The 19,146-nt window shown below is 48.5% G+C and overlaps 1 protein-coding gene across 2 annotated transcripts in view; it reads left to right on the forward strand.

Moving 5' to 3' along the window:
• Positions 1-340: 340 nt before the first annotated feature.
• CNNM4 (cyclin and CBS domain divalent metal cation transport mediator 4) overlaps positions 341-19,146 on the forward strand; it is a 47,238-nt gene continuing 28,432 nt past the window's right edge. For both annotated transcript variants that reach the window (XM_053587378.1, XM_053587379.1), the window contains exon 1: positions 341-1,812. In XM_053587378.1, coding sequence (XP_053443353.1) covers positions 411-1,812 — 1,402 coding nt within the window. In that variant the 5' untranslated portion in view covers positions 341-410. The remainder of the gene's footprint in view (positions 1,813-19,146) is intronic.

Genomic DNA, 19,146 nt, shown 5'->3' on the forward strand with positions numbered 1-19,146 from the left:
GCGTGTGAGACTCAGCAAGCCCTGGAATAGGAACCGCGCGGTGAGGAGACCAAGCGCTGGAGTAGAGAGCGGCCCCCGCGGGTACGGCAAGGTGGGGAAGGGCGGGGAAGGGCGTGGAGGCAGAGGGAGGTGGGCGGGGCGAACACCCTGCGGCAGCTCTCGCGCTCCGGCGCCGCTCCACCTTAAGTGCACGGACTTCCTTAAAGGCGGTCGCTGAAGCCGCAACAGGGGGCGGGGTTTCTCATGCAAATGAGGGGCGTGGGTCGGTGGGGTGGGGCGGGCGGGGCGCTGTCCTGACGTCAGGCCCGCGTCCCGGGCAGTTGGCTCGGCGGCGGCGGAGCGGCCGGAGCAGCACCGAGCGGTGCCGCGCGGCGGGGCGCGAAGAGCGGTGGCGGCAGAGCCAGAGCAATATGGCGCCGGTGGGCGGGGGCGAGCACCCGAGCGGCGAGCTGGCCCGAGGGCGCCTCCTCCTGGCAGCGCTGGTGCTGCTGGTGCTGCTGTGGGCGCAGGGGGCCCGGGGCGAGGGCAGACCCCAGCCGGGCGCGATCTTCGGCATGAGGCTGGCGAGCTGCAACAAGTCGTGTGGGATGAACCCGGATGGCATCATCTTCGTGTCCGAGGGCAGCACCGTGAACCTGAGGCTGTATGGCCAGAGCCTGGGCAACATCTCTAGCAACCTGATCTCATTCACCGAGGTGGACAATGCGGAGACCGCCCACAAGTCCACCAACTGCCTCGAGCTCACCAAGGACCTGGTCGTCCAGCAGCTGGTCAATGTGAGCCGCGGGAACACGTCCGGCGTGCTGGTGGTGTTAACCAAGTTCCTCCGGAGGAGCGAGAACATGAAGCTGTATGCACTGTGCACCCGGTCCCAGGAAGATGGGCCCTGGCTGAAGTGGACAGACAAGGACTCGCTGCTCTTTATGGTGGAGGAGGCTGGAAGGTTCCTGCCCCTCTGGCTGCACTTAGTACTCATTATCGTGCTGCTGGTGTTGTCGGGCATATTCTCTGGCCTCAATCTGGGGCTTATGGCCCTGGACCCCATGGAGCTCCGCATTGTGCAGAACTGTGGCACAGAGAAGGAGAGAAAGTATGCCCGCAAGATTGAGCCTATCCGCCGCAAGGGCAACTACTTGCTCTGCTCACTGCTCCTGGGGAACGTGCTGGTCAACACCTCTCTCACCATCCTTCTAGACAACCTCATTGGGTCTGGCATCATGGCAGTGGCCTCCTCCACCATTGGCATTGTCATATTTGGGGAGATTGTACCTCAGGCACTGTGCTCCCGGCATGGTCTGGCTGTAGGTGCCAACACCATTGTTCTCACCAAATTCTTTATGCTACTCACCTTTCCCCTCAGTTTTCCTATCAGCAAGCTCTTGGACTTTTTTCTGGGCCAGGAGATTCATACTGTTTACAATCGGGAGAAGCTGATGGAGATGTTGAAGGTGACAGAGCCCTATAATGACCTCGTAAAAGAGGAGCTAAACATGATCCAGGGTGCTCTGGAACTACGAACCAAAACCGTGGAGGATATCATGACCCAGCTCCAAGACTGTTTCATGATCCCTAGCGATGCCATCCTGGATTTCAACACAATGTCAGAGATTATGGAAAGCGGCTACACCCGCATCCCAGTGTATGAAGATGAGCAATCCAATATCGTAGATATTCTCTATGTCAAAGACTTGGCCTTCGTGGACCCTGATGACTGCACCCCCCTCAAGACCATCACCCGCTTCTATAACCATCCAGTGCACTTTGTCTTCCATGACACCAAGTTGGATGCCATGCTGGAGGAGTTCAAGAAGGGTAAGGCCTGATGCAGCTCCCTGGTTAAATTTCCTTGTGACATCTCTTGTTCTTTCGAGTGTTTTGTGGCTGCTGAGCGTAGTGCTGTGTTTGTGCAACTCTTTGTGTTCCTTTGCCCATCACTTCCTGTGCTAATGAGATGAACTGTATTCGGATCTTAAGTACCCGACATCTGCCAGGTACCATGCTTTGTACTGTGTATGAATCAAAGCTTAATAAGACATATTTGTTCATTGGAGGGCTAGAGCAAGGCCTCGGGGAGCTAGCTATTGAAGCGGGACAGAGTAACACAAATGCCTGAAAAGAGGCCAACTGCAGGGCAACACATTTAGAAGCTTTCCTAGGGAAGGGAATATTTGAGGGGAGCCTTAAAAAATAGAGAGGGTTGGTGCTTAAGGCAGAAGAAATGCCATGAACAGAGAAGCCCAGTGGGGAAGCAGAGATGTGCTTGTGGCCCAGCAGGTGGTCCTGTTTAGCTGGCGTATAGGCTCTGCTAATCAGGAGTAAGTGGGGGAGAGGCTGAAGTAGTTTGGGGCCCCATGGTGGACATTAAGTTTACTCTGAACGTGGAACTATGGAAGGTTTTTGAGCTGGGGAGTGACATCACTGGAACTCCTAGCCCACAGAAGCAGAACTGAGAGGTCTGCAATTGGCACCTGCTCAGGACAGTAACAAGTAAAACTCTTTCGATTATTCAGCAAAAGCAAGCAGATTAAGTTTTGGTTATTGTTCTGTCTTTCCCAGGCGCCAAAACATAAGCTTCCCTCCTGTGGCCCCTTGGGAATCTTCAGCTGGCCTTGCACTCACTCCTTGTGTTTTTTTTTTTTTTTCACCTGGGTTCTTGGCCAGTTCTCAGGTAGTTAGAAAGGAACAGGGACGGTTTACTCACTGGCTTCAAAGCTCAGGGCGCCCACCCCTTTTCTTACTTCCCACAAAACTTTCCTTCCAGCTCTGCTACTCAGAAGTCCTCAGAGTGGCAGTAAACAAGCCAATTATGGAGTGGAACCCTCCTAGGCCAAAGGAAATGAGGAGTCAGAAAGGAATGGGGGGATCTCATCCTAAACCTGGAGATTTTGCTTTTCATGCTCTTAGCTTCATTTCCCATGGGTAGGGCTCTGGCTGTCTGAGGCTACTCAGGCAGACCTAGGACTAGGGGGGACTTTGGAACTCTAGTGGGAGTGAGCCGGTGTTGTTTCTGGAAGGACAGCCTTGGAATGGGATAGGGAGGAGCTGGCCTTGCCAGGTTTGGTCTGAAAAGATGCTTGAGTCAGGGCCAGGATGGTGGGTTGGTAACCTCCCTGGTAAGTTTGACAGACAGCTTTAGAGCTGAGGAGGACTTAAGTAATGTAAGCCAGAGTGGAACAGAGCCTCAGGGAAGGTGGCCTTGCTGCAGAGACCAGAGAGACATAGACACCTTGTGGTGAGAGCAGAGACTATGGGGGGACTTGGTGTACAGACTGAGGAATGTGTTTCTCCCAGGTACCCAAGCCTAGGACGGAAAAGCAGTGAGGATCTGTGCCCCACCCTGACCCAAAGCCTCAGACGTGAAGACTTCTCCCCATTTTGCTTGGTCAGGAACCTGATTAGGACTCTCCAGGGCACTTCCTCTTTGTCACCTCTATAGTCTTTGGGACTATTGCTTGTGGCACACCCAACAGCACATCTCCAGCAGTGCAGCTGGGATCTGGATACAGCCAGTATGAATTGGCCTACCTAGACTTCCCAGCCCCAAGCTCTCTTGGGTAGGAGCCTCCTGGAATGTCTTTGGACTCAGTCTTATGAAGAATTACCCTTTGATTAAACTGGGAAAGCCAAGCTAGCATCTCTTAGGCCAGAGCACAGCTGAGCTGAACTCCCAGATTTATGATTGAGTGTTGAGTCAACAGGACTGTCCTCCTTAACAAAGGCCAGTAACCCAAGGCAGAGCCCTGGAGGGGATGCTGAGTGGGAAAGCCAGCCTGGTCTTCTAGTGCAGCAGGCACCCCTACGGGCTTTGTGATATCCTTCCTCCAGTTCTTTGAGGTCTCAGAAAACTAGTTTTAACTCATCTTCCTCTGGGTTGCCCCTGGTTTGGCCTCTTTCAGATCTTTCCATCTGGCATCTAGCTTTTTAGGCTGACGCCACTCAGGACATGGTAAACACCTAGTATACATCTGCAACTTACAAGGGTATCTTTACAAGTCTGGTGTTTGAAAGGCTTCTTTGGCTAAAACAAACAGGAGAGCAAGGTTAGCACAGGCAATGATGTCAGCAGCACCTGTCAGCATAGGAGCAACTATCTAGCCCAGCGTCTCTCTAAGGGTCTTCCCTGAACCCTCCTCCACCGCTGCCTGGGAGAGGGGCCAGAGCCTGGCTCTGCCAGAGTCCTCTGCCCCAGTGGTAATCCTCTTTTAGGGCCCATTTATTCCCTTCTTTACCCATAGCATTAAAAGCTTCTTGGGGCCAGGGATATGCCTCTTTAGTATGTTTGCCACTCAGTGTGTGGCACAGAGATGGCTCGATGTTTGTTGAATAAATGAGTGAATGAACTGATGAATAGACAACTGTGTCTGGCAAGCCCCCCTGGCTTTTTTCCTGTTCAGTGAGGATTTCTGCCACGCAGTTTAAAACTATATCTCCATCCCAATCCACCTTCCCAATCTCCCCTACCCTGTGCTAATTTTGCATTTTCCCATAGCATGCATCACTCTCCAGCATCTGTGTAATTTGCTGATTTACTGTGTTGATACAACGGTCTGTCTCTCCCACTTAAACATAGTTCCAAAGGGCAGGACTCTTTGTTGTGTTCACTGGTGTATCTCTGGTCACCAAATGGCACTTGGCACATGGTGAGGCTCAGTAACATGTCACGAACTGAATTTGTAAGTGAATGAATACTGAGGGAGAAAATGAATTCTGAGGCACTGAGGAGGGATAAAGAAAATGGGTGTTGGGCGGCGCCTGTGGCTCAAGGAGTAGGGCGCTGGACCCATATGCCAGAAGGTGGCGGGTTCAAACCCAGCCCTGGCCAAAAACCACAAAAAAAAAAAAAAGAAAAAAGAAAATGGGTGTTGTGCCATCATTGGGGTTTGGATTTGTAGCTATACAGGACCGACAGGAGGTCCTGTGATAACTCCTGCATTTGGTTTGGTCAGGAATTGAGCAGAGTTTGGGGCCTCGAGTGTGGTGTGCTATTCCCCTCCTGGTCCCTCAGTTTCCCTGCCAGTAAGCAGTCTTGGGCTACCAGCAGTTTACAGTTTCTCTCATTAGGTGAATCAGGAAGGTGCTCCTACACACTTGGAGGCAGGTTTGGGAAGTCAGTGCAGGTGTGTGTGGGGAGGCTGGGGCTCCCTAGAAAAAAGGTAAGCCTCCCAGCTACCTCTGCCTCCAACTTAAGATAGTAAGCCTTAGATATATATTTTTTATTTTTATTTTTTGTTTTTTCAGAGACAGGGACTCACACAGTCACCCAGGCTGGAGTGCAATGGCCCCATCATAGCTCAATGTGACCTCAAACTCCTCAGGGTACATGATCCTCCTCCCTCAGCTTCCAAGTAGGTAGAACTGCAGGCGCATACCACCATGACTGCCTCAGTTTTTTACTTTTATTTTTTCTAGAGACAGGGTCTTGCTGTGTTGCCTCAGGCTGGTCTTGAGCTCCTGGGCTCAAATGGGCTCAAATGATCCTCCTGCCACACCCAGCCTCAGCATTAAATATTTACAGAGCCCTGTGCAAGGCATGTTGGCTAGGAACTGTGGCACCTCAGCAGTAAGACCATCTAGATGGTGAGACAAGCCCTTAGGCCTCTGAGAGCCTCATGCAATTTGAACCTTGACCCTTCCACTTAAACCTGCCTAGAACTGTTTGCTGTACTGGGTGTTGTAGGTGGGTTTGTCTACAGCTTGGAATCTTAAAAAAAGGTGCCTTCAGCTACTACTCCCAGTCCAGGTTGCATTTTGCCTTCACCACTGACCCTCTCATAGACCCTGAAGAAAAGTAATGAGTGAATTTCCCATGTAGATGTGCAAGTTCAAGCCCCCCCCCCCCCTTTGACACCCACCTTCCGCTTTGGACTGTCCTCCCTCTGGGATGTTCCTGCCCTGCCCAGGCACTTAGTTCATCGTTAGCCATCTTATCTTTCCCCACCCGCCTTATAACCATCTTGGACCTCTGTGTAAACCTGGGCGTAAACTTCACCCAGTCAGTCACTGACCTGAGTGACCTTGGACTTGTTACTACTCCTCTCAGCAAGTTATTGGGATGTAAATTGGAGGGTAAAAAAAGCTAGAAATATTTTCATTAAAACCCCTCCCATATTTCCATCTGTGCTATGTCAGGTTTTCTTACCTACTTAATTTTTTTTTCTATTTTTTATTTATTTATTTTTTTTGAGACAGAGTCTCAAGCTGTTGCCCTGGGTAGAGTGCCATGATGTCACAGCTCACAGCAACCTCAAACTCCTGGGCCCAAGTGATTCTCTTTCTGCTTTTTTTTTTAGAGACAGAGTCTCACTTTGTTGCCCTCAGTAGAGTGCTGGGGCGTCACACAGCTCACAGCAACCTCCCACTCCTGGGCTTAGGTGATTCTCTTGCCTCAGCCTCCCGAGTAGCTGGGACTACAGGCGCCCGCCACAATACTCAGCTATTTTTTGTTGCAGTTTGGCTGAGGCCGAGTTTGAACCGGCTACCCTCAGTATATGGGGCCGGCGCAGGTGCCGCCTACCAAGCGATTTTCTTTCCTCAGCCTCCCAAGTAGCTGGGACCACAGGCACCCGCCAGAACGCCCAGTTATTTTTCTGTTGCAGTTGTCATTGTTGTTTTAGCTAGCCCTGGCCAGGTTTGAACCCGCCAGCCTCGGTGTAGGTGGCAGGCGCCTCACCTACTGAGCTATGGGTGCTGACGCACCTACTTAATTTTATTCCTGGAACAACTTTATAAAGTCAAGAAAAAACACTACATGATTTTTGCATTCACTTTTGGTTCCTGTTATCTGACACACCTTAAATAACGTACCCTCCATGCCAGCCTCTCTTCCAGCTGCCTGTTCACTCATTTGTTCAACAAACATTTAACTTTTTGAAGCCTGTGTGTCAGACTCTGCTGGCTGTTGGGAATCAGAGATGGGTAAAACAGCACTTATTCATAGTACTCACCATCTACCAGGGAGACAGACATATAAACACAGCTTGGCTGTGCACAGTTCACAGACAAGGTTCACTGGGGCCAAGTCAGGCAGGGCTGCGAGATACTTCTGAAGTCAGAATAACAGGACTCAGTAATCATTACGGAGATGTGGGAGTTAGGTCCAGGAAGTAGTTGTGAACATCTGAGGCTTCCAGCTTGGGATTCTGGTTGATGATGGTGTCATTTAACTGCCGTAGGGAGAGGAGGATGAAGGGGCAGTTTGGTGAGGGTAAAGGAAGGGGAGGGTGGTAGTAATCACCATGTTACCTGGTATTAGGTTCCTTCTCAGTGCCCAGCATTGTGTGTGCCAGAGCTTCTTGCATGTGAACATGCACTCGGACTGCCTGGGTAACTCAGTGGATCTGGCACATGGCTGCCTTTCTGACGGGCTCTCCTGTGCAGCCTGTGCTGCTGACTTTGGGCCAACCATGCGCAGTATCCTCTAGGCAGGTGTGCAGGTGAAAAGGCCCATATGGAGTTCAGGAGTGGAGTCAGCCCAGAGCATGCAGAATGTGAGGTAGTAAGTCAAGGACAGCCTGCCGGAAGTGGCTCATTGAAGAAGACGAAAAAGGACTAAGGAACAGGCCTGGTATTTGGAAGCCTCCTTGGCAGGTCAGATGGGATGAGGGCTGAGCACACACTCAGCAAGGGTAGCCTGGGACCAGTGGAGAGCGAAAGCTGCTGTGCACTTGGTCTCCAACAGCTCCACTTGGAGACAGTCTCCAGTCAGAAATTCGATCTAGAGAAGCTGTTTGGAAGCAGGTGTATCTGAGAGTGACAGGAGCTGCCTGTTCAAGGTTGATACTCTGGGCATGGGGCAAGGGCATCTGCCAAAGCCAGCCAGGCTCCTTCTCACTTTCTGTTTAGTGCGTGAGGTGCTGTGGGCAGGGAGCACAGACACATGCTGAGGGATGGTGCATGCCAGCCGGCGGGCAGCTGTACCTCCTCCCTGGTTGGCCCCATGCAGCCTGCTGGCTTATCCCACAGGGAGCCAGAACTGAGAGCAACTTCACACATCTTCCATTGCAGGTCTCTTCCAGCAGCTCTTGTTTGTGTACTGGAAGGCACTGCCTTGTGTCTGTCCAGGCCCTATCTTATACTGATGCTTACTTTTCAAAGTCCTATATTTTTTTTTTAGGAAACCCAGCTCCAATGTTTTCCTACACACCTCTGGTCAGGATGCGAAGTACTAAGCAGATGCTTAACCTGGAAAATAAATGAGTGCATAGGAATGCAGAATCACAGAGCTGTCCTACAGGAGCAGTGGACTGGGGAGATGGGACCCTTGGGAAGGGGTGGCTTGTCTGCCAGTAGAAGTCTGGAAATCGCATTCCAATGAGGTAACATTTCTGCCGAATCTTCTAGGGTAGATAGACATGGCATTTTCTTTTTTTTTGTTGTTGTTGTAGTTTGGCCGGGGCTGGGTTTGAACCCGCCACCTCTGGCATATGGGACCGGCACCCTACTCCTTGAGCCACAGGCGCCGCCCAGACATGGCATTTTCTACTTTGGTACCTCTTGTTCTGGGAGAACGTGGACAGGGATTGTAGGATGAGAAATGAGCTGATCATTCCTTTACAGCAGCCTGGTGCCTCTGGTGACTGCTGCTCAGCCCTTTCTAGAAGGACTTCGAGGTGCAGTGGATCATGTACCTTCTTCTCTCCACGTTGGTGCAGTCATCCCCTGAGTAGTTAATTGAACAGCAAGGGCATTGTTGAAGGGAAGGAACCCCGGCCTCTTTGAAGGAGCCAAGCCTCGGTTCCATTTACCTGCAGGCCTTGGCCTCCTTGAGGGCAGGGGCAGCAAGCGCCCTGCATGCTGGTTTCTTTCTGAAAGGCTGCACAGCCTGGGAGGGTATGTGTGGAGGGGAGCACGGACCAGGCTCTATCACTGTCTTGGTGACTGATTTTAGGAGAGCATCTTGGTTCCTTCACCTCAGCCTAGGAGAGGAATGGGCTGCCGTGCTGGGCCTGGGGCTTGCTCTCTCTCTTAGGGATTCTTTGACTGTCTCAGCAGAGCTTGCTCTGAGGTGTGAGGATTACAGAATTCCCCAGAGGTATCTGAGATGGCCCTCTTCGGAGGGAGTGGGGAGGGGCCTTTTGGCGCTGCCATGCCATTTCGTCCAGCCCTTGTCTGGGGAGACATAAGCTGGTCTTGGGAGCTGCCCCACTGTGCCTCCTGCTTCCCGCCTGTCCCCTACTTTGGTTACTCCTCTCATCACACTGAGTGTGGCAATACTTCTTGTTTTAAGAGGCTTTGAGACTGCATTAAGGACTCTTGGCTTATTTCGTAGACTAAAGTCTAGAATCCTTACTGCTATTCTTATTCCATTTATTAATTGATTATTATTATTATTTTTGAGCAGCATCTCAAGCTTTCACCCTGGGTAGTGTGCTGTGGTGTCATAGCTCACAGCAACCTCCAACTCCTGGACTTAGGTGATTCTCCTGCCTCAGCCTCCTGAGTAGCTGGGACTACAAGTGCCCATCACAACGCCCGGCTACTTTTTTTTGTTGCAGTTTGGCTGGGACCGGGTTCGAACCCTTGGTATATGGGGTGCTGGCACCCTACTCACTGAGCCATAGGCACTGCCCCAGTTTTTTTTTTTTTTTTGTAGAGACAGAGTCTCACTTTATGGCCCTCGGTAGAGTGCCATGGCATCACACAGCTCACAGTAACCTCCAACTCCTGGGCTTAAGCGATTCTCTTGCCTCAGCCTCCCGAGTAGCTGGGACTACAGGCGCCCACCACAACGCCCGGCTATTTTTTGGTTGCAGTTTGGCCGAGGCCAGGTTTGAACCTGCCACCCTCGGTATATGGGGCCGGCGCCTTACCGACTGAAGTATAGGCGCCGCCCTTTTTTTCTGTTTTTATTTATTTATTTATTTTTTCATATTAACATTTATTTTATTATTTATTTATTTATTTATTTTTATTAAACCATAGCTGTGTACATTAGTATGATCGTGGGGCGCCATACACTTGGTTCATAGATCGTTTGACACATTTTCATCACATTAGTTAACATAGCTTTTGTAGCATTTTCTTAGTTATTTTGCTAAGACCTTTACATTCCACATTTACTAGGATCCACATATACCCTTGTAAGATGCACCGCAGGTGTAATCCCATTAATCCCCCTCCTTCCCCCTCCCTCCCCCCTCCCTCCCCTCCCTTTCCCCTTTCTCCCTATTCTTAGGTTGTAACTGGGTTATAGCTTTCATGTGAAGGTCCTACATTAGTTTCATAATAAGGGTGAGTACATTGGGTACTTAGAGACAGGGTCTCGTTTTTGCCCAGGCTGGTCTTGAACTCGTGAGCTTAAGCAATCCACCTGCCTTGGCCTCCCGGAGTGCTACGATTATACATGAGCCATCGTGCCCAGACTGTTGTTATTGTTTATTATTTTTTCCCTAGCCATAAACAAGATACATCTCATTGGCTGGAACTTTGGAAAACACAAAAATCGGGTGGCGCCTGTGGCTCAGTCGGTAAGGCGCCGGCCCCATATACCAAGGGTGGCGGGTTCAAACCCGGCCCCGGCCAAACTACAACCAAAAAATAGCCGGGCGTTGTGGCGGGCGCCTGTAGTCCCAGCTACTCGGGAGGCTGAGGCAAGAGAATCGCTTAAGCCCAGGAGTTGGAGGTTGCTGTGAGCTGTGTGAGGCCATGGCACTCTACCAAGGGCCATAAAGTGAGACTCTGTCTCTACAAAAAAAAAAAAAAAAAGGAAAACACAAAAATCTAAATGTAAGCCTATGACCAAGAAGAATCACTTTGAATATTTTGATGTCTGGTGATAGCTTTTTTAGGACTTTTCATTTAAAAAAAACCTATGGCAGAGCAGCGCCTGTGGCTCAGTCGGTAAGGTGCCGGCCCCATATGCCAAGGGTGGCGGGTTCAAACCCGGCCCTGGCGGAACTGCAACCAAAAAATAGCCGGGCGTTGTGGCAGGCGCCTGTAGTCCCAGCTACTCGAGAGGCTGAGGCAGGATAATCGCTTGGGCCCAGGAGTTGGAGGTTGCTGTGAGCTGTATGATGCCATGGCACTCTACTGAGGGCCATAAAGTGAAACTCTGTCTCTAAAACAAACAAACAAACAAAAAAAACCTATGGCAAATAGGAGGATCAAAACCGTTTTCATTATATATCACATTCTCTCCCATGAGCTGCCCATATGCATTTCACATTGAAATCATGGTCTCTGTATAATTTTCCAGAGATTCTTTTTTTTTTTGTAGAGACAGAGTCTCACTTTATAGCCCTCGGTAGAGTGCCGTGGCCTCACACAGCTCACAGCAACCTCCAACTCCTGGGCTCCAGCGATTCTCTTGCCTCAGCCTCCCGAGTAGCTGGGACTACAGGCAATTTTCCAGAGATTCTTTTTGGAACAGAGTCTAGACTGGTTCTTGAGATTTCTTCTCTGATGAGTAATGAAATCCTTTTTTATCCCTGGCATCCTTGGGAGAAACCTTTTAGTGTGTTTGTACCAGGACAGGGCCGCATAGCTCTGCAGAAAGGTGAACCCAGAGGCTGGATGTGCTGCCGCCAGCCTGTTTTGCTAGGGGTTAAACCTGGTGTGGCTGGAGCATTCCCTAGCAGTTTGTCTCGGTAGCTTCCATGCTGCAGGGCCCATTTACTGTGACCTGGGTAGGGTTCTCGCAAGACTGGTTTCCCGGGCTCTCTGGAACACCTGGTCTCTGGCCAGCAGGCAGCTGAGTGCCTCAGAGGAAGAAGGATACCTCCCCTGACTCCAGGCAGGCTCATTCCTCCCTTCCACACTCACACCCATCCACACGTGCACACTTCACACCCCCATATGCACAGGCAGATGCATGCACGCACACATACGTACATCCGTATCTGTACACTCACACCCCCCAACAGATGCACAGGCAGGCCGCCTCACTGTCTCTCTCAGACACACACACACACACACACACAGGCAGGCTCACTTCCACATGTCCACACCACACACTCACACCTCCAGGTGTGCACAGTTAGTTCTCTGTCACACGCATTCTGTGTAAGCACAGGCAGGCTCACACACTCCCTTTCTTTTTTTTTTTTTTTTTGTAGAGACAGAGTCTCACTGTACCACCCTTAGTAGAGTGCCGTGGCCTCACACGGCTCACAGCAACCTCTAACTCTTGGGCTTACGCGATTCTCTTGCCTCAGCCTCCCGAGCAGCTGGGACTACAGGCGCCCGCCACAACACCCAGCTATTTTTTTGTTGCAGTTTGGCTGGGGCTGGGTTTGAACCTGCCACCCTTGGCATATGGGGCTGGCGCCCTACTCACTGAGCCACAGGTGCCGCCCCACACACTCCCTTTCACATAGACATTCACACCCCACACAGGCTCACTCCTGTACACATCCATCACGAAACTTTCCTAAGATTTTAAAAATAAGTTTAAAAAATGAGTAAATGCTTGTGTAGGGCTGTTTATTTTATGAAACCCTCAAAGTAGTGACTGACTGTTGAGCTCAGAAAAATTTCTCTAGGCTGCTGATGATTTGGTCATCCCACATGGATGACTGTGTCCCCCTCAGAGGTTGTGGTGAGGATGAAATTAGGTAAGGCACATAAAGTGCTTAGCTTAGTGCCTAAGACCATGTAACCATGCAGTGACTATTAGCTATTTTAAAGATTAGTGTTATTATCCAAAAGGTGCTCAATTGGCACTGCCATAAGCCTGCAGCACAGTGGTTGTCATATACTGGCCTAGTTGGCAGGTGGATCCACTGTTCAGGGTGGTTCCATTTTTAGAAATATATAGATACATTAAGCTCAAAAGAGCTCACTGTGTAATTATATGCTAATTCAGATGCCATCTTATCTGGACCTTAGTGCATTTTGTGAGGGTGACAGAAGCCAGAGCTTAAGTGAAAATATGTGTAGAAGAGAAAATGAGGAAATTCTCCTACTTTACTTACTATAATTTTCCTTCTCCCTGCAAATTGGGTAAAATTAAGCCTGCCATCCTGATTGCCAGCACATTTGTGTTCCAACTGCAGGAGTGTAATTGGAGAGTGGCTGCTCAGGGTGGTGGCAGGGGAAGGAGCATGGCTTCATTGACAAGTCACACCTCGATTCAGGTTTTCCTTTTTTTTTTTAGAGACAGAGTCTCACTTTGTCGCCCTCTGGAAAGTGCCATGTGTCACAGCTGAAAGCAACCTCCAGCTCTTGGGCTTAAGCAATTCTCTTGCTTCAGCCTTCCAAGTAGCTGGGACTACAGGTGCCCAGCACAAGGCCCGACTATTTTTGTTGCTGTTGTTGTTGTTGCAGTTTGGCCAGGGCTGGGTTCAAACCCACCACCCTCAGTGTATGGGGCCCGCGCCCTACTCACTGAGCCACAGGCGCCGCCCCTATTCAGGTTTTTCATTTCAGGACTCACCTGTCCTCTGTTCCCCTTGGTGTCTCAGGGAGGAAATAGGCCCTGGTAGCAGAAACAAAAGGGATATCCAAGGGAACAGACCCTCACCCAATTTCCCAAAAAATGCTTTTCTCTTTTTTTTGCTTTTCTTTCTTTTTTTGTTTTTGAGACAGAGTTTCACTCTATTGCCCTTGGTAGAGTGCTGTGGTGTCATAGCTCACAGCAACCTCAAACACTTGGGCTCAAGTGATCCTCTTACCTTAGCCTCCCAAGTAGGTGGGACTACAGGTACCTGCCACACTGGCTGACTATTTTTAGGGAGGGTCGTCTCGAACTCCTGATCTCAAGCAGTCTACCTGCCTTGGTCTCCCAGAGTACTTGGATTATAGGCGTGAGCCACTGTGTCCAGTCCTTAAATTTTATTTTAATTAATTATTTAGTTAGTTGACAAAACTTGTATGTATTTATGATATACAACATGGTATTTTGACATATTTTTGCATTGTGGAATGGCTAAATCAAACTAACATGCATTAGCTCATGTACTATCTAACTCTGTGAGACTGGGTAATTTATAAACAATGGAAATTTATTTGGGTCACAGTTTTGGAGGCTGAGAAGTCCAAGATTGAGGGACTGCATCTGGTGAGGGCCTTCTTGCTGTCTCATCCCATGGCAGATAAACAGAAGGGCATGTGAGTGCAGAGAGAAGGCATGAGGAAGACCCCACCCCCAAGAACTAATCCACTCCTGCAGAACCAGAACCACATGAATCCATTCATGAAACACCCGCATGACCTAGTCACTTCTTGTTGGGCCTTTTCGGGTCCCATCTTTTATCATTGGAGTATTGGGAATTACATTTCCAATACAATCAAACCATAGCACATAGTTATTATTGTGTGTGTGTGTGTGGCAGGAACACTCAATTTACTTGCTTAGCAATTTTCAAGTATATAATACTGTTTTTTTTTTTGTTTAGACAGAGTCTCACTATGTCACCCTTGGTAGAATGCCATGGCATCACAGCTCACAGCAATCTCAAATTCTTGGGCTTAAGTGATTCTCTTGCCCCAGCAACCTGAGTAGCTGGGACTACAGGCACCCACCACAACACCTGGCTATTTTTTGGTTGCTTAGCAGGCCTGGGCAGGGCTTGAACCCACCAGCTTCAGTGTATGAGGCCAGTGAACTACTACTGAGCTATGGGCACCAAGCCATTTTGTTGTTGTTGTTATTTTTTTTTGAGACAGAGTCTCAAGCTGTCACCCTGGGTAGAGTGCTGTGGCATCACAGCTCACAGCAACCTCCAACTCCTGGGCTCAAGCAATTCTCTTGCCTCCACCTCCCAAGTAGCTGGGACTACAGGCGCCAGCCATAATGCCCAGGTATTTTTTGGTTGCAGCCATCATTGTTGTTTGGCGGGCCGGGCTGGATTTGAACCACCAGCTCAAGTGTATATGGCTGGTGCCTTAGCTGCTTGAGCCACAGGTGCCAGGCCTTTGTTTTTTTGGAGACACAATCTCATTTTGTTGCCCTCAGTAGAGTGCTGTGGCATCATAGCTTACAGCAACCTCCAAATCTTGGACTCAAGCAATTCTGTAGCCTCAGCCTCCCAAGTAGCTGGGACTTACAGGTGTGAGCCACCACGCCCAGTCTATAATACATTGTTATTAACTATAGTCATCATATTGTACAATAGATCTCTTGAGCCTTTGACCAATAGCTCTTCATTACCCCCTGCTCTCTGTTTTATTGGCTAGAGGATTAGAAGTTCTAATTTTAGTGTAGTTCAATTTATCAGCATTTTCCTTTAAGGTTAGTGCTTTTAATATCCTGTTTAAAATTCTTAGCCACTACCAGGCGAGGTGGTTCATGCCTGTAATCCTAGCACTTTGGGGGGCCGAGGTGGGTGGATTGCCCTGAGCTCACAGGTTCAAGACCAGCCTGAGCCAGAGTGAGACTCCATCTCTAAAAATAGCCACGCATTGTTGCGATGCCTGTAGTCTCAGCTACTTCGGAGGCTGAGGCAAGAGAATCGCTTGAGCTGGAGAGTTTGAGGTTACTCCAGCTGCTCGGGAGGCTGAGGGAAGAGAATCTCATAAGCCCAAGAGTTAGAGGTTGCTGTGAGCCGTGTGACGCCACGGCACTCTACCCAAGGGCGGTACAGTGAGACTCTGTCTCTACAAAAAAAGAAAAAAAAAAAAGAGTTTGAGGTTACTGTGAGCTATGATGGCATGACACTTTACCAAGGGTGACCCTGTTTTAAAAGAAAAATTCTTTGCCTCTACATAAATCAGAAAGTTAGTCTCGGGTGGCGCCTGTGGCTCAGTCGGTAGGGCGCCAGCCCCATATACCGAGGGTGGCGGGTTCGAACCCGGCCCCGGCCGAACTGCAACCAAAAAACAAATAGCCGGGCGTTGTGGCAGGCGCCTGTAGTCCCAGCTACTCGGGAGGCTGAGGCAAGAGAATAGCCTAAGCCCAGGAGTTGGAGGTTGCTGTGAGCTGTGTGAGGCCACGGCACTCTACCGAGGGCCATAAAGTGAGACTCTGTCTCTACAAAAAAAAAAAAAAAAAGAAGTGAAATTGTTTTATCTTTTCACATTTAGAACCATAGCCTTCTGGATTTTTTTTTTTTTTTTGATGTGAGTTAGAGGTTAAGATTTTTAAAAAATCCATACCCACGGGTGGCACCTGTGGCTCAAGGAGTAGGGCGCCAGCCCCATATACCGGAGGTGGTGAGTTCGAGCCGGGCCCTGACCAAACACTGCAAAAAAAAAAAAGGGAAAAGAGTAAAAAAAAATCCATACCCGACTACTACGGTACTACTTATTGAGAAGACTCCTTTTCTGACTGAACTCTGGTTGTATGAGTGGGTCTGTCTGTTTTTCCTACCTCCAATACCACACTGAATTGCAGTAGCAGTAAGTTTTGACATCTGTTTTGTTAAGTCCTTTGTCCTTGAAGATTATCTTAGCTTTTCTCCTGGGAATTTTATGGAATTGCACTGAATCTTTAGATCAGCTCAACACTTGACATTTTCTTTTTTCTTTTTATTTTTTTTGAGACATAGTTTCACTTTGTTTTTTATTTTATTTTATTTTTTTAGGCAGAGTCTCACTGTGTCACCCTTGGTAGAGTGCTGTAGCGTCACAGCTCACAGCAACCTCAAACTCTTGGGCTGAAGGGATTCTCTTGCCTCAGCCTTCCAAGCAGCTGGGATTACAGGCACCCGCCGTGACACCCAGCTATTTTTAGAGATGGGGTCTCACTCTTGCTCAGGCTGGTCTAGAACCTGTGAGCTCAGGCAGTCCACCCTCCTCCTCCCAGAGTGCTGGGATTGATTACAGGCTAGAACCACCACACTTGACATTTTCTAATAATAAATTTTGTAATCTGCAAGCACGGTTACCTCTCCATTTGTTTGTCTTCTTAATTTCTCTCAATATTTTGTAAGTTTTCTGTGTAGAAATCTTACACATCTTTTCTTAGACTTATTCCTAGGTATTTGGTGATTTTATTTTATTTTTATTTTGTTTACAGACAGAGTCTTGTTCTGTTGCCCAGGCTGGAGGGCAGTGGTATGATCGTCGATCACTGCAGCCTCAGACTCCTGGGCTCAAGGGATCCTTCTGCCTCAGTCTCCCAAAGTGCTAGGATTACGGGTGTGAGCCACTGCGCCGAACAGCATTTGGTGATTTTAAATGAGGTCCTTAAAATGTGATTTTCCAAATGTTTATTGCAGGTTGTTGCATTTCCGTGCCAACTAGGGTGTATTGCAATGCAGTTCTGACACCAGGCACTCCAGTTTAATATCAGACTGCATAGGTTTACTGGCTCTGGTCCCTGTAAGCCTGCCCACAGGTATTTGTGTACTTCTAATCAACTGGCTATGAATTTGGGAGTTCCCTTGACCCTCCTCAGGATCAGTCATTCCCTAGAATAACTCACAGAACTCAAGAAGTTGCCACATTTATGATTATAGTTTTATTTGCAGGATACACATAGCAGGAGGTCCTGGAAGAACTTTATACCCTCTGCCTGTGGAATCAGGGCGTGTCACTTTAAAGAGTTCATCTAGGAAGCTCCACTGAGCTTTAGGGTGGAGTTTTTATCAGTGCTTAGGTCTTTAGGCTTGATTCATTAAGTAATAGACACAGAATTGAACACAGTCTCTAGTCCTCTCCCTTGCCTAGAGGCAGGACTTCTCAAAGCCCAAACTTTGTCTTCCTGGTGACCAGTTCTCCTGAAAGTTCTTCGGAAGTGAATTGCCTTATTAGCATAATAAAAATACTCCTTTCACTAAAAAAATTCCAAATTTGAATTCTGTACCAGAAACCAGGGTTAAAGACCAGATAAAGCCTTTATTATACCAAAGAGTATAGAGAAGTAGAATTGATTTTTGTGTATTAACCTTGCTATAAATACTCTATACTTGCTATAAATAATTCATATTTTAGATTCTTTTGGATTTTCTTTCTTTGTTTCTTTTTTTGCAACAGCGTCTCATTTTGTCACCACTCTCGGTAGAGTGCCAAACTCTTGGGCTCAAGTGATTCTTTTGCCCCAGCCTCCCAAGTAGCTGGGACTACAGGGGGCTGCCGCAACACTCAGCTAGTTTTTCTCTTTTTTTGCTAGAGACGGGGTCTTTCTCTTGCTCTGGCTGGTCTCCTGAGCTCAAGGGCTCTTCCTGGTATGAGCCACCACATCCAGTGATTCTTTTGCATTTTTGAAACATAATTATGTTTCCTGTAAATGATGGCAATTTTATTTACTTATTGCTACACCTTCTACATTTTGTATCTTGTTCTTGACTTATTTCACTGGCTAGGACATCTAGAATCATGTTGAATTTCTGATAGTTTACATTCTTGGTTAGGGGATGGCTTTCAAAGTTGACCACTTTATAAGATTTTGCTGATTTTTCTTTTCTTTTTTTTGTAGATTTTCTTTAAGAGATCAAGGAATTTCTTTTATTTCTTTCTTTTTTAAAAATTTTTATTATTTTTTTCTTTCCTTAGAGACAGAGTCTCACTTCATTGCCGTTAATAGAGTGCTGTGACATCACAGGTCACAGCAACCTCCAGCTCTTGGACTTGGGTGGTTCTCTTGCCTTAGCCTCTGGAGTAGCTGGGACTACAGGTGCCCACCACAACGCCTGGCTATTTTTGGTTGTTGTTGTTGCTGCAGTTTGGCCGGGGCCGAGTTTGAACCTGCCACCCTCAGTATATGGGGCTGGCGCCCTACCCACTGAGCCACAGGTGCTGCTCCACTCAGCTATTTTTTGTTGCAGTTGTCATTGTTTAGCAGGCCAGTCCGGGTTCAAACCCGCCAGCCTCTGTGTATGTGGGTGGCGCCTAACAACTGTACTATGGGCGCTGAGCCAGATCAAGGAATTTCTTTTTTTTGAGACAGAGCCTCAAGCTGTCGCCTTGGGTAGAGTGCTATGGCATCACAGCTCACAGCAACCTCCAACTCCTGGGCTTAAGCGATTCTCTTTCCTCAGCCTCCCAAGTAGCTGGGACCACAGTTGCTTGCCACAATGCCCATCTATTTTTTTGTTTGTTTGTTTATAGTTGTCTTTGTTGTTTGTCAGGCCGGGTCTGGATTTGAACCCGCCAGCTCCTGTGTATGTGGCTGGCGCCCTAGCCGCTTGAGCTACAAGCGCCAAGGCAGATCAAAGAAATTCCTTTCTCTCCCTACTTAACTAAATTTTTATAATGAATAGGTGTTGAATTTTGCCAGATGCCTTTTTAAGTATCTGTTGAGGCGATTGAATGATTTACCTCCTTCAT

The sequence above is a fragment of the Nycticebus coucang genome, chromosome 4, assembly GCF_027406575.1.
Source record: "Nycticebus coucang isolate mNycCou1 chromosome 4, mNycCou1.pri, whole genome shotgun sequence".
Taxonomy (NCBI): Eukaryota; Metazoa; Chordata; class Mammalia; order Primates; family Lorisidae; genus Nycticebus; species Nycticebus coucang.